This window comes from Aphidius gifuensis, linkage group LG3 (genome assembly GCF_014905175.1).
Source record: "Aphidius gifuensis isolate YNYX2018 linkage group LG3, ASM1490517v1, whole genome shotgun sequence".
NCBI classification, from domain to species: Eukaryota; Metazoa; Arthropoda; class Insecta; order Hymenoptera; family Braconidae; genus Aphidius; species Aphidius gifuensis.
In genome coordinates this window covers 25,793,399-25,808,713 of record NC_057790.1, presented here as the reverse complement: position 1 = coordinate 25,808,713, position 15,315 = coordinate 25,793,399, and the positions used below count along the sequence as shown (strand labels likewise).

General features: G+C 24.6%; 4 protein-coding genes across 7 annotated transcripts; 1 reads left to right on the top strand and 3 right to left on the bottom strand.

The window, feature by feature from the left end:
• Positions 1–144: 144 nt before the first annotated feature.
• LOC122853311 (protein white-like) lies at positions 145–4,143 on the bottom strand. Its single transcript, XM_044153695.1, has 10 exons — positions 3,667–4,143; positions 2,995–3,229; positions 2,256–2,765; positions 1,962–2,100; positions 1,546–1,891; positions 1,343–1,474; positions 1,038–1,266; positions 701–806; positions 465–636; positions 145–376 (listed from the first exon to the last, which is right to left on the bottom strand). Exons 1-10 carry the CDS (start codon positions 3,757–3,759, stop codon positions 275–277), a joined length of 2,064 nt encoding a protein of 687 aa, XP_044009630.1. The 5' UTR covers positions 3,760–4,143; the 3' UTR covers positions 145–274.
• A 424-nt stretch (positions 4,144–4,567) lies between these two features.
• Positions 4,568–6,523, bottom strand: LOC122853310. The gene is made up of 4 exons (XM_044153694.1): positions 6,230–6,523; positions 6,013–6,136; positions 5,438–5,916; positions 4,568–5,355 (listed from the first exon to the last, which is right to left on the bottom strand). Exons 1-4 carry the CDS (start codon positions 6,329–6,331, stop codon positions 4,714–4,716), a joined length of 1,347 nt encoding a protein of 448 aa, XP_044009629.1. The 5' UTR covers positions 6,332–6,523; the 3' UTR covers positions 4,568–4,713.
• Positions 6,524–7,686: 1,163 nt separating this feature from the next.
• LOC122853307 (phosphatidylinositol 4,5-bisphosphate 3-kinase catalytic subunit beta isoform) lies at positions 7,687–14,155 on the bottom strand. Of its 2 annotated transcripts, XR_006373902.1 has the most exons (4): positions 13,689–13,986; positions 13,144–13,605; positions 7,982–10,833; positions 7,687–7,776 (listed from the first exon to the last, which is right to left on the bottom strand). XR_006373902.1 is itself a non-coding variant. In XM_044153688.1 (3 exons), the coding sequence occupies exons 1-3, from the start codon at positions 13,905–13,907 to the stop codon at positions 8,071–8,073; spliced, it is 3,444 nt and encodes a 1,147-aa protein (XP_044009623.1). In that variant the 5' UTR covers positions 13,908–14,155; the 3' UTR covers positions 7,687–8,070. The 2 variants fall into 2 exon arrangements, 1 of the variants encoding a protein (XP_044009623.1); XM_044153688.1 differs by having other exon boundaries at positions 7,687–10,833; positions 13,689–14,155.
• On the top strand, positions 10,897–13,147 carry LOC122853308 (protein Spindly-like). Of its 3 annotated transcripts, none has more exons than XM_044153690.1 (4): positions 10,897–11,026; positions 11,114–11,448; positions 11,520–11,938; positions 12,018–13,147. In XM_044153690.1, the coding sequence occupies exons 2-4, from the start codon at positions 11,171–11,173 to the stop codon at positions 13,070–13,072; spliced, it is 1,752 nt and encodes a 583-aa protein (XP_044009625.1). In that variant the 5' UTR covers positions 10,897–11,026; positions 11,114–11,170; the 3' UTR covers positions 13,073–13,147. The 3 variants fall into 3 exon arrangements, with proteins under 3 accessions (XP_044009625.1, XP_044009627.1, XP_044009626.1); XM_044153692.1 differs by having other exon boundaries at positions 10,899–11,026; positions 11,145–11,448; positions 12,018–13,130; XM_044153691.1 differs by having other exon boundaries at positions 10,899–11,026; positions 11,120–11,448; positions 12,018–13,130.
• Positions 14,156–15,315: the final 1,160 nt, after the last annotated feature.

The following is a 15,315-nucleotide window of genomic DNA, read 5'->3' as shown; positions in this document are numbered from 1 at the left end:
GAAAACAACATTGTTGGAAAATTAAAAATTTCAAAATTCTTTTTAGGACAACTTGTGGTACATTGAACGGAGAAAAAAAAAGTAAAATAAATACAAAAATTTTAAATTATTATGGTAAATAAATTAAGGCCAATAAATAAAATATTATTTTAATTATTCAATATTTATTTCAACAATCAAGAACATATAAAAAATTACAAAAAAAAAACATTTATACATTTTGAATCAATGTGTCATATTAAAGTACTATTTTCTTTGATAAAAAAAAAAAACATTAATTTCTACGAAATGTCTTGGTGAGAAGAGCGAGAAATGCAAAAAATCTAAAACTAATAATTAAAACAACAAGACCAATGATATCCATCGACATGTCTTCCTGAAAAAATATTTAAAAAAATATATTTTAATATAATTTTTCAAGTATTATATATCAAAAAATTTGATAAAGTTGAATGACCACGAACCTCATTAAAGTTATACGTTTGAAGAACCATGTGGCCTGACTTGGGACAGGTCGCATTACTTCTTGTGCAAGCTATTGTTTCAACCTCTGACCACTGATTAATTAAAAGTGCCTCGTTACCATATCGAAACCATGACAAGTAAGAAAACCACTCAAAATATGATGGAACAGATCTAAATTAACATGATAAATTAACATGACAAATAAAATACAATTAGCAAATTAAATAATACTTACGCTGTGTTTAAAAAAAAACCACCAAATAATAAAAATGGAATGATAACAGGTGGACCAACAGATAATGCCATTGAAATATTTGTACTTGAGCATGAAATAAGATATCCTGTAATTAATATAAACAATTAAATGACAAAAAAAAAAAATTTACTCATCGAAAATATATTGATCGTTCATGCAAAAACCTCGCGGTAATATGATAACCGTGATCTCACTGGTAACATTATCATGTGACAGTTATAAATATCCCATAATTCTTGAGATTCAAGTATCTCAATTTTTATATAAATTATTTATTTAAAAAAAAAAAAACATATACTTGTTTTAAAATAAATACCAAATGATGTTGCAACATTGGCTATGAGAATCATCACAACAACAGCAACAAGATAATGATTAAAATCTGGATACAGACCAACCATTGGATAGACAATTGTTGTAAAAAGAAATGGTACTGCAATGAATATTGGTGCCTCAGCAAGAGTCTTGCAAATAAAATAAATATCTGTTCTGTACATTCCATTACGATGTTCACGTAAAAATATTGGTAATTCAGCACAAAATACCTGTTGATTGATAAAAAAAATACATCAAATTGATTCATATAGATTTCGTTGATTTAATTTGATTAAAAATACATACACTTATGACAGCAAATACATTTTGAAATGTCATATTTGTTAAAAATATAAATAATGCACCATTGATATTCATAACACCATCTTGATCAAGTTTTTGTCCGTAATAAATTAATCCAATTAACAAAGACACCATCTGTAATTTAGCATGAAAAATAAATAAATTATTAAGCTGATTAATTTATTATTTTTTTAGTAATTATTTACCAATGTTTGAAGCAGCCTGACTTTAATTAAAATTGGCTCTTTGATAACAGACAACCAGGATCTCCATAATACAGCACGAAATTGTTCACACCATGATGCTTTGTAAGGTGATGATGATGTTTGATTATTACCAGTTTTATTTGATGATTCTCTGAGTGATTCTTCAAATTCTCCTTGTATCATTTCAGCATCATTTGATATTTTTATACCTTGTTCACTTCTTTGAAATTCATCACAAACTGAATTTATTGTATGTCTACATGATGATTCTTTACCTGGTACAACAGCTAATACTTGAACAAAATAATCAGCTGGATTGTAATTACTTGGACATACTGCTCCCATACTAAAAAAAAATTAATACAAAAAATTAGATTGTTTATTTATCATTGAAATATAATATATAAATTAATTACTTTTTAAAAAATTCACAAGCATCTTCAGGACTTCCCATAAATGCAACTCTTCCTTCAGCCATAAGAAGAATTCTATCAAATAGAGTAAATAATTCAGATGAAGGTTGATGAAGTGTTACAATAATTGTTTTTCCTCTGGCTGCAAAAAAAAAAAAAAAACCAACAAATACCCTGGTAAAAATTATTTCTCCGATTTTCTCCGAATTTTCTATGATTTTCTCCGATTTTTTCCGAATTTTCTCTAATTTTTTCCGATATAATTGCTAAAAAAAATATAAATTAAATTCTATTTACCTGCCAAAGCTTTGAGAACAGAAACAACTTGATGTGCCATAAATGAATCAAGTCCAGATGTTGGTTCATCACAAAACATCAGTGGTGGATCAGTAAGTACCTCAGATGCAAATGATAATCTTTTCATTTCACCACCAGATAAACCTTTAACTCTTCCAGGTATTCCAATATTAGTATCTCTACATTTTGTCAATGCCAATTCAGATATAACTTCATTGACTCTCTTGACACGTTGTAAATATGGTATATGTCTATCCATTCTAACCATTGCTTGAAATAATAAATGTTCACGTACAGTTAATGTACCAACAAATAAATCATCTTGTTGTACATAAGCTGTTCTTGATGTAAGTACACTTGATGTAACTCTTTTACCATTTGCAGCCATTGTACCAGATACAGTAACACCTCTACTTGATCTAAATGTCAAGGCATTTAATAAAGTTGTTTTACCAGCTCCTGATGAACCCATTATTACTAATAATTCACCAGGATATGCTACACCACAAACTGTTGAAAAATAATCAATTTAAATATAAATATTAAAAAGATACCCTGGTGAAAATGATTTCTTCGATTTTCTTCAATATTTTTCAGTTTTTCTACGATATTTCTCCGATTTTCTTCGCGTTGCTCCGATTTTCTACGAATTTCTCCGATTTAATTCGAATTACTAGAGAAAATCGGAGAAATCATTTTCATCAGGGTATGATTGAGACAAAAACAAAAATCGAATTACCATCTTTTAATATGTGTTTTTGTTCAATTGGTTTTTTACGATAAAATAAACTATTCCAAGTACGTCCATTATTTGTTGTTGCATATCCATTAACTTCACTCCATGTATATGTTATTTTATCAGGACCTTGATTAATTGAATTTGATGTTGTTCTTGATGATAAAATTGAATCCATTCGTAAAACAGTCTCTGAATTATCTCGTAAATCATTTGGATCATTAATTTTTGCTTCATGCTGTTAATTAAATATTTATTAGAATTCTTTAAAATTAAATTTATTAAGTTAGACTTTATTGAGACTTTTTTATAATAAAGAGAGCAAAAAACAGATACTATTGTTTTGAATTAATGAATGAAAGCATTGATTTAAATAAAATTATTTAGATAAGAAATTTTAATGTTATGGTGAAATATATTAAAAGATTTAATATTTATTAAAATTTTATTACTTTTAGAAGGTATCTCTGAAAAGGAAATAAAATATTCGAAAAAATAATGTTTTTTTTTTTTTAGTTTTTAATCCCTTTGGGGTTTTTTTTTATTGCAAGGGTGAAACCACATTTTTTTTTTCTTCAATATGGCTTCTAGTTTTGTCTCTTCAATTTTTACTTTTTATATATTCATATGTACTTGTTTTTTTTAATTTATTTTATTTAAAATTTTGGTACTTACTATTGAAACAGAATTATACGAAGCTCGTTGATTACCAGCTGATGTTGATGGACCAGATAATACCAATGGTAATTTTTCTTCAGTGACAGTCATTTCGAATTATTTAATTTCTAAAATTTTCTATTAGCTCAATTCTTTTTTGCTGTTTAATTATTATAAAGTAATTTAAATATTATTTTACATTATTTTGTAAAATAGTTTATTGTATTGATGAACTTTTTAGCTAATTAAAATTAATATTTTTTCAATTAAATATTTATCGTTTAACGAGTTGATTAATTTATAATAAATTTTATTATTTACACGAAAATATTTGTTGGTTTTTTTGTTTAATTTACTTTCACTGATGAAAGATTATATTTATTATTTATTAAATGAATTACTATTATTTTTTTTTTTAATTAATATTTTGCTATTTATGATGGATAGAGTTGAACGTTCACGATATGACTGTGTCAAGTGTTACCCACCGACTGCAATTGAAATATAAAACACAGCACGAGTCTGTATTTTATTCCCTTCATACACGTTCTTTCTCTTATTACACCTTCAATATCACCATTGAAATTATTTGTAATCTCCTTAAAAATAGCTGCTATTTATTGTTTAATAAATAATTTATAAACTATTTGTCAAACAATAAATTATAAATTTAAAATAAAAAATCAATTAATCTTTTTTAAATATTATTATTTGCATTATACAATTATGATGATTATATATATTTATTAAAATTACAATCGTAATTAATTTACAATATTTATTTATTTGAATCCTACAGTCGCCAGAAGAAAAGAAAAAAAAAAAACACATAATGACAATATTCATTAAAAAAAAATATTTATTAGCCAAAATTAATTTTTGTAAATTTAATACCCGTAACACCTTGAGTATGTACAGCAAGAATTGAAGCATTTAATTTTAAATTATTCTCACTATTTTTTTTATTAATAAATCATGATAGCTTTAATACGAATTGGCATGATTTTTTTTGAAAATCGTGTAATAAGGCAAGTGGTATATCAGTCTCTGTAATATGGCTTTTATCTATTTTTTTATAAAATTTTTAGGTGTTGAACATTTGGCCTTGAATTTTGCTACAAAAATTTTAATATATGGCGATTCAGATTGCTTTATATCAGGTATAAATGAAATGTAAAAATACAAATGTGTTTTTCGATTATTTGATATTTCTGCTGCTTTTTTGAAAAATTTAGCAGTCACACTTGTTCCCATAACACAGAGCTTCTCCATATTTGGTGAATTTTCGAGAACTTTTGTGACTGAATAATCAGTAATTTTATTGCTACGAGGTAATATTAGTCTCTTCATGTTTTTAAGCAATTTGATTGAATAATCAGTGACGTGATTAGAACCAAGAAAACCAAGATATTGTAAATTATTCATCTTTGAAATTGCTACTACACCATCATCGGTTATCCGGTCACTACGTACCCATAATAATTTTAAGTTCTTAATGGTATTAGCAATATTATACAAACTATTATCTTGAATTGGCCATATACGTAATTTTAATTCCGTGATTGTTGATAGAGAAGTTGAATAAGGAGTATAGAAATTATGGGTATAATGAGATATTTTATTATCACTGATATATGTGGATATATCCAGGAACGTGTGTATACCAGCATCTTCAAAACGTTTCAGGGATTTTAGTTCACGAATCACCTGCAAAAACAATTATAAATAAGTATGTAAAAAATGAAAAGAATACTTTTGATTTTTTTTTAAATAAAAAGTTACAACTTACACAGTCAAATTCTTTTGGATAATCACAGCGGTCATCGTAGTGATCGATGAAATGTAACATATTCAGTTCAGTCAATGTATCAGCAACGTTTCTCAATGAATTCAATAAAGTCAAAGGTATTAATTTACTTTTCATATTTTGGAATATAATTGTTAATGATTTTAGTTTAGATAGACGTGTAAATGCATTGAATAATAATACATCGTCAATGGAGGTGAATCTCAATCGAAGTCTCACGAGGTTTGGACAATAATCATTAACAACTGGAACTATATTACAATGATCATATGCTGTCAAGTCTAATTTTGTTAAATAACGACCACAATTATTTAACAGTGATTTTAAAAAACTTAATTTTTCATCAATTGTTGGATATTTTTCCAAACAATTTGGATACTCATCCCATCGCCAATAAATTAATTCAAGTTTTTTGGCATTAAACCAAGAATCATCAAGGGCTCTTTTCCATTTTTTGCATACTAAAAAAATAAATAAAATACAAATGTATCAATTATCAATTACCAAATAATTTTCAAATCAAATAGAATTGATATTGAAATTATATAATATCATACCCACTGCAAGTTTCGGTCTCTCACATGTTGGCACATACGTGAATATTTCAGCCAAGCAATCATCATTAACACAATCAATTATTATATTTTTGACATATGAATGATCGTAATGCTGAGGGTAAATCTAAGAAGAATAAATAATATATTTATAATAACAATAATGCAATATCTAATCTACGAGCATGTTCTAAGTGTAGATATATTACTTTGGACGAACCTTTTTACTTTTATTATTAAATGAACGTGATGAATCTTGATTTACACCCTTATTTTTTTTTACAGAGATTTCTTCAACCTCTAATTTACTTTTTAATTTCATGCTGTAACATCCATTTGGTGTAATTATTAATTTCCAATCACCAGTATCGAATTTTAGCTTCGATATTATTTTACTTTAATATTATATATTAAAAAACATTAAAATTATTGTTAAACTCTATGATTTTTTAACAAACATAAACAAAAATTAGCATTGGCCACAACCGAATGCACGACCAATCAGGACTGTCAACTGAGAAATATGGCATTGCCTGCGTCAATCTCTATTTTCTATTTCTACTCTCTATTATAGTTTCTCTAACATGAACATACCTCCAAAAAGACTAGACTCCTTGCGACATTTTTTTGCATATCTCTAACTAAAACTTGATCTTGGTGATTTAGAAATTCTTTAAGCTAATTAAAATTAATATTTTTTCAAGTAAATGTTTATAGTTTAACGAGTTGATTAATTTATAATAAACCTTTATGATTTAATAAATTACTATTATTTTTTTTTAAATATTATTTTGCTATTTATGATGCGTGGAGTTGAACGTTCGCGATATTACTGTGACAAGTGTTAATAAACAACAGCCATTTATTATTTGATGAATAATTTACAACTTTAAAATAAAAAAAAACCAATTAATCATATAAATATTATTATTTGCATTTTACAATTACATTGATTATATATATTTATTAAAATTACAATCTTAATGATTAATTTACAATTCAATTATTTAAAATAAACAATTTTTAATAAATCATTTATTTGAATTCTCACAGTCACCAGAAGAAAAAAAAAAAAAAAAAAAAAAACACTTCATGACATTATTTATTTTTAAAATAAATATTTATATATGTATAGTCAAAATAAATTTTAGTGTTTTTATTCGTTCAGTAACAAGTGATGATTATTTTTTTTATTTTTTTTTTTGTATCCAACATATTTTGTGATGCTTAAACAATTTATATTCTCATGTAAATTTTTTTTCTTTTTATAAAAATTTATTGATTGATTTTTATCTTCATTGGAAATTTATATAACTTTTTTTTCTTTTGACATGTCATGTTATTTTTTTCGTCAAATGTTTCGATTTTTTTATTAATTGCATTGTCATTAAATTAATTATTTATTTACTCTTAATCATATGAATAATATTAACTTTTTACAATTTTCGTTTTTTTCTTTTCTCTATTACTTTTGACTAAATATTTATAATTATTTATAAATTATCTGCAATTTGAGCATAAAAATGCAACAGATTAAATTTTTTTTAAAATCAATGGTATTCAAACTTTATATTTGTTGATAAATTCAATTGTCTAACTTGAAATGCACGTTGATGAATATCAGTCTTGAAAAATGTGATCAACAATATTATTTATTTATTAATTATTGTTTGAATACGATATATTTATTAATTATATTATTGGCACTAATTTTTATTGGCATGGTAATTCATGCCTACGCATTTTCTTTAAATTATTCCCATTAATCTTAAAAGAAAAACAAAAAAAAAAACGACTAAATTAATTAACGCCAATTTACATAGCAATTATTATTTTACAAATATTAATTTGTATTTTAAATTAACAAGAAAAACAAAATAAATAAAAGAAAAAAAAATTAAAGAATATATATAAATTGAATTATTTTGTCTTTTTAAAATTAAAAAATATATCTAATAATATTGAATCATACTTGAATCAAGTTTTTTCTGAGCACTTGCAGTCTTCCTGAGATCACAATTATTATTTATAATTATTGATGATTTATAAATATTAAATTGATTACGTGACTTTATTATTTTTAGCCATATTATGTGATGTCCAATTGAGTGAAGTCTTCCAAGAATTACACAATGCTTCATCAAATTTTTTACGAAAATGTTTTTTAGCTTCATCCTCAGTCATTGAAAGTACCAATGTATCACGTAAATAATTAAGATCTTTTTCTGATGATAACTCAGGTAGACCAGTTGATATCATCATTGCAAATAATGACAATATAAAACTTCCATGTTTTCTCAATATAAGAAATGCTCTTTCACAATAATCTCGAAATTGTTGAAATTCTTTAACTTGTTCTTTTCCAGTTTGTCCTTTATTAATAACATGAACAAAATCAAGTGTCAATACAAATGGTACACGTTCTCTACGTATACCAAATTTTTCTTTAAAATGTCCAAGTATATGACCAAAATCAATATGAAATAATTGTCCATTTTTTTTAAGCATAATATTATCTGAATGACGATCAGCAATACCAAGTACATATGTAGCAACAGAATAACCAACACAACTCAATGTAAATTCAAGTATTGCTTTATTTAATGATACTTCACTGTCATTACGATCTTTTAACCATGATAATAATGATTCTTTACGAAATGCTGATGTTGCTGTAAATATACCTTTTTCTTTTTGTATATTTGCAATTGTATCAGCTTCCAAGACAACTTCAATCATACCAACTTTATTTTCAGTTGATATACAATGATATGGATTCATTCGAAAATCAAGACCTTCACGTTTCCATAGCTTATCCATTATTCTTAACATTTGTAATGTCAACATATCTTGTCGTAAATCATCACCATGTTTCATTATAATAAATACATCATCACCAAATGGATCAGAATTTTCAAATACAAGCCATAATGGACGCATTTTACTATCCATTATTCGACATTTATCAATTTTTATTTTTTTTAATCTAATACCAGGTTCAATTGGACACAATATATTTGTCAATGATGTTTCATAATATGAATCTTTTAATTGATCATTTAAACCAAGTAATGCATTTTTACGATCTTTTTTAAGTTTAATTTGTTCAGATGATGTTTTTAATATATCTAAAAATGCAACTTGTCTTTGTAATGTTATAATATGTTTTTGACAACCACGACAATATGCTTCTAATATTAAACCAAATCTAATTGATACTGATTTAACATGCATTTCAGATCGTAAATGCCAAAATAAAAAATGTCCAATACGTTGATTATTTAATGCACGACGTAATAAAAATTCTGTTAAATCACAATATAAATAATTTTCATGTTTAAGTGCTTGTACAAGTTGTAGTAAATATAAACTTAAATCATCATCAGATATATCTTTAATACAACTTACAGCAAAACTTCTAACAGTTCTATCAGCATATGCATAATCAAGTAATTCAAGTGCTTTTTCAACTGGTAATTTTGGCCATGTACTTACAAGTAGTGTTGCTTCAGCAACATCTTCATGATCATTCCATTCAAAACAATGTAATAATTTTGATAATAATGTTGGTATTTGATGTGATATATGTGTTCTCATTGCCCATATTGTTTTTCTATCTTGTTCATGTAACTCATGCAATGGATCACTTTCAGCTAACAATTTTATTTTTTCAAATTGTTGTAATTTATTTGGATTATCATCATTATTAATTTTTTCAATTATTAATTTTTGTTTTGTGTCATCTCTATTTATAATTATTTCATTGTATAAACTACTGCTGTTGTCATTATCATAATTATCATTGACATCATTACTATCATTATTGTTGCTACTGCTATTATTGTTGTTGTTACTGTTATTGTTGTTGTTATTTTTTATTAACAATTTATTATCACGTAATGCTTTTGCGTATGCAATAATTTTATCAAATGATGGATACTCAACTGTTTTATTGTTGTTACATAAATTTGGAAATGTTAATGTTATTGCTGCTGCACAATTAACACGTGAATTTGATACAACAGCACCAAGTGGATTTAATAAATCTTCATTTTGTATATCTTCAACGTATGCCCATGTGTATAATATTATTGAGCCATTTTTAAATTGTGATTTAAAATCATAAACAGTTGTATTAACCCATGATAATGGATTCATAAAATATTCTTGTTTTGGATCTTTTATTAATCTACGTCCACCAGCACCTTTTGATGATTTACTTATTTCATAAAGTACAAAACATAATCTAGCATTATGTGGTATATCACATATACATATATCAAAATTTAATATTTCATTATCCCATTCACAATTACCAGCAGCATTGACAATTTTTTCTTTGGTTTTTTGACTTTCACATAATGATTTACCACCATAAAATAAACCAGCTTGTAATACTATTTCAACAGTACGTTGTTCAGCATCAGAATTTAAACGTGATATATTATTAACAGTAAATTTAAATTTATCTTTTATTTTCCATGCTGATTCACGTTTATTTTTATTATTTGGACGTAATGTTGATGTTGTTGGTGTTAATTTAATATCATTATTATTGCTATTATTATCAATGTCAATTGTATCACTATTAACAACAACAATTATTGGTGTTACATCACGTGATAAACATTCTTGTATATATATAAAATTTATTAATGGATAATTACCAATTAAATATTCTTCTTGGCCACATACTTTTAAACAAAAATCATTTGGTTTTTCTTCAACTTTTGATAATTGACGATTTGCACGTTTTGTTAGAAATTGTACAATTAATTGATGTGGTGTTGATGTATGTGCTATTTGAAATGTAAATGTTGTTGCCTGAAAAATTTAAAAAACATTTAAATTAATTATTTTTTTTCAAGAGGAAAACTTTTTTATCGATAGAGTTTTAATGATGGAGGGGAGAGATGTGCCCCCATTATGGGGTACAATATTTTTATTCAAAATAAAAATAAAAAAAAAGCGAATTTGTTAGATTGTTTGTTTGTTTGTTTGTTGTAAATGTCAAATTGTAAGTTGTAATTGTTGATGATGAATTTTTTTAATAGTATTTGTTTGTTGATAAATTTTTTTCAATGATATTTAAATATTTTTACAGTTTTAGTTGATGGAATTTTTGTTGTTTATAGCATAGTTGAAATATAACCTCTTAAAAATGACAAACGAGTCGACTTATGAGTATGCTGCTGAATTAAATAAAACTGATGGAGCCAAGTATGATGAAGATGATGATGTTGATAATTTAAAAAAACAAATAACAAATCTTGCAATTGTTAATGAACAATATCAACAAGATTTACATTCATTGCAGAGTAAATTAAATGTTGAACATAAAATACAGAATGAATTGCAAGAAAGTAATGAAAATTTGGAGCAAATTGTCAAGAAACATCAAGATGTTATGAAACAAAAAATTCATGAAATTGAAGAAAAGTATGTTGCTCTTTTAGAAGTATATATTTTGTATTAATAAATGAATAAATTGTTTATTTAAAAAATTTTAGGCATGCTGCTGAAAAACAAGATTTATTTGTTCGTCTTTCAGATCTTGAAAGTGAATCAACAAAAAAAACAGAAACAATTGAAGAATTAAAATTAAAGCTAAAAAAAAGTTATGAAAAAATTGAAGAATTATCAGTTACTGAATGTGAATCAACTGTTGTTGATGACTCATCATTGTTGCATCAACAAATGCAAAATTTAATTGATCAATTGTCACAAAAAGATGCTATTTGTAGAGAGCTTGAAGAGTATAATAAACACTCTTCAAATGAAATATCTGAGCTACGTGAAATTCTTGATTCAACAAAGATTCAATTGTTGGAAAAAAATACATTGTTAGAAACAATTAAAGATGAATTTGCTGAATGTAAAATTGAATTAGAATCAATTAAAAATGTTCCAGCAAATGCAAATTGCAAAGGTAAATAATATTTTTATTCTTTTAATCTTAAAGAAAATTTAAATAATAATTTTAATTATTATTTTATGCTGTTTTTTAGGTAACTCATTATTTGCAGAAGTTGAAGATCGTCGTCAAAAGATGCTTGACAATATGACTTCAATGAAAACAAAATATTACGAAGCAAAAAAAATTGTTGATGATAAAAATAGAGAAATAAAATCTCTAAAAGCTGAACTTGCTGCTGTACTACGTAAATTTGAAGATGATACTGTTGAAACACTTCAACAAAATATAAATTTATCAGATAAATATAAAAATCGTATAACAGAATTGGAAATAAAGCTAAAAGATAAATTAAAAATAATTAAAAATCTTGAAGAACAAAAAATGATACCAATTAATGATGAATTTAGTTTCTTTCAATCACTTGTTGAGACAAAAAAAAATGAAATTGAAAGCTTAGAAAAACAGCTAGAAAATGTATCAATAAATGCTGTACTTGAAGAAGAAATGAAACACAAAATGGGAAGACAGCTAAGATACTGGAGATGTAAAGCAATGTCAAGTGAAGCACAGCTTGTATCAATAAAAATGTACTTGGAATCAAATTCAGATCCAAAAAATGATGAAATACAAAAAATTTTAAAAGAAAGTTTATCTAAAAATCCAAAATTAGAAGAAACACTTGATATAACTCATAAAATACCAAGTGTTATTAATGAAAGTGAATATACACTTGATAAATTACTACCAAAAAAATTAAATTTAACTCAAACAATAACAGATTATTCAATGATTGATAATAAAAATTACAACACTGATGATAATGACAATAAAAATTTACCACTTGAGCAAACAATTGTCATGAATGAAACAATTGAAGAAACAATATTGGCACCATCAACAATTAATATTCAAAATTGTCCTTCAATTTTCATCAAGCCATCATCACCAATATCTAATCAAGCTAATTTACAAAATAAAAATACTACTTCAAGCATAAAAACAACAACAACAACAAAACAAGATAAAAAAATATTGAGATTCAGTGATGATACTATTGATCCAGAGCCAAAAATTCTTAAACGTCAACAATCAACTCCAAAATATCCAATAATTTTTGTATCAAGTAAATCAAAAAAACCTTTGTAAAATATATTTTTCTATTAATTAATTTTTTTATACTTTTTTATAATGAAAAATAAATATAAATATTATCTCACCTCAGTATGTTCAAATTTAGTAACAAGTACAATATTTCCATCTTTAATTTTATCAAGTACAGTTTTAGGTATATCATCACTTGTTGATAGCCTTGATGGATATTGATAACGTACTTTTTCCTCCCAGCTATAATTCATTCTAGCTAATGCTATTTCTTCACCAAGTACTCTTGATTTTTTACGAAAATCATTAACCTCAGTATTTTGTAATGAATCAAATTCATGTAAACCTTTACCAATAAGTAAACTAATATCTGAATCTAAATGTTCCTCTGTTTTTTTACTTAATTGTTTAATAACTTTGAGTACTGAACAAAATGGTTTAACATCACATAAACGTCTACTTTCATCACGTAATTCAATTGCCTCAGCATTTGTACTATTTATACATGAAAATAAATATGATTCCGAATTATTTAATTGAACTTGAAGTGGATATTTAATTGCCTCATCCCAAAGTTCCTAAAAAATTAAATTATTTAAATAAACAACATAAGGAAAGTATTTGCTTTTTATTTTTTGTTCCAAGATATAATTTTACTTACATCTTTTATTTCAGCTAATGTTGAATTTCTATTTGTTTCAAGTGGTACAACAACACCATTTGGCAATAGACATGTCAACTCAACAAAATCACTAGCTCTTTTTGTAAACCAATAATCATAACTCAATGTTTCTGGTATTTCAACCATCATGATGGGTTTTGTAATATTCATTGAGTCATCAATGTAATGATTCATACCACTATTATTACTATGATTCATTATTATTATATTTTTTTTTGTTGATTATTAAATAAACTCTTAATAATCATTTTTTTTTTTTCAACAAATAATAACACTTAAATAATCAGACATTTTTTAATATTTATTTACATTTTTTTTTTTTTTTTTTGACGTAAATATTTTTTATTGTTATTATTATTTCATCATATTTATTTATTTTTTTAAGCACTAAAATAAATTCAGTGTATCAGCAATTATTTATTTTTTTTTTTTTTCGATGAACAATAACAAAATATAAAAAAAATTGTTTGTTTTTTTTTTTGTTTGATTTGTTTATTTTTTAATTTTATAAATTTTTTTTTTATTTTTGATGTTTATAGTTGTTTGTTTGGTGTTTTTTATGGATAAATGGTTTTTTTTTTTTTTTAATAATATTTCCACGAATTTTTCAATGTTGAGACATACAACGAAAACCGGTAATAATTTGTCAATTGATATGATTTTTCTGATGTAATGTTTAATAATTTTTAAAGTTTTATTTTTTATACACTTGGCTATGATAATATCATGTATTATTATTATATTGTTATAACATCACGGGTTTTATAATTAAAATTAGTAGCACTCACTGAATTATATTTCAACAAAACACAAAGTCAGCCATTATTTGTTTCGTTTTGTCTGTTTGGTGTGTTGAACAACTAACCCAGGGGAGGGCACTTTTATTTTTTTATGTTTTTTTTTTTTTTACTTACTTTTTTATGTGTTTTTTTTCCTTCTTTTTTTTTTTTGACACCCCCCGCACTGTCGGCATCAAGGAGCGGTGGAAATTTTTTTAATTGGAAATTTTTTTTATATACGATAGATGGCAGTGTAAAATTTATTATCGACATGTGGTAATGAAGAACAAATTCAAAAAAATTAATGGATATTCTGTTTATTTTTTTGCTCTATTTTTATTTATTTATATTTAATTCATTTTATTATTTTCATATTGTTGATTTGTTTGGTCTTGTTATTATTTATTAATGAAAACCTTGACATGTCTTTTCATTTAGTTTTTTTAATTATAATTTTATGAACTTTTTGTTTTAATATTAAATTAAATTGAATTAATATACCATTATAATATTCATTATTTTATTTTGAATTATATTGTTTATTTACCTGTTTATTTGTTGATAAATTTTGCAGTAAAATAAATGTTTGTTTAATAAAAAAACAGGAAGAAAAATTAATTAAAAAAAATAATTTCATATCATTATTAAAACTTGTTCAAGAAATTAATTTAATAGTTGTTTTTTAAAATAATTTTATTAAATTTTCGTAATATTAAACGACGTGTGCTTTTTTACAGTCATCTAAAGTATGCCCATTTTTTTTTTTATTAATTAATTTTTAAACAATAAATACATATTCAAAATATTTATAAAAAATAATTTTAAAA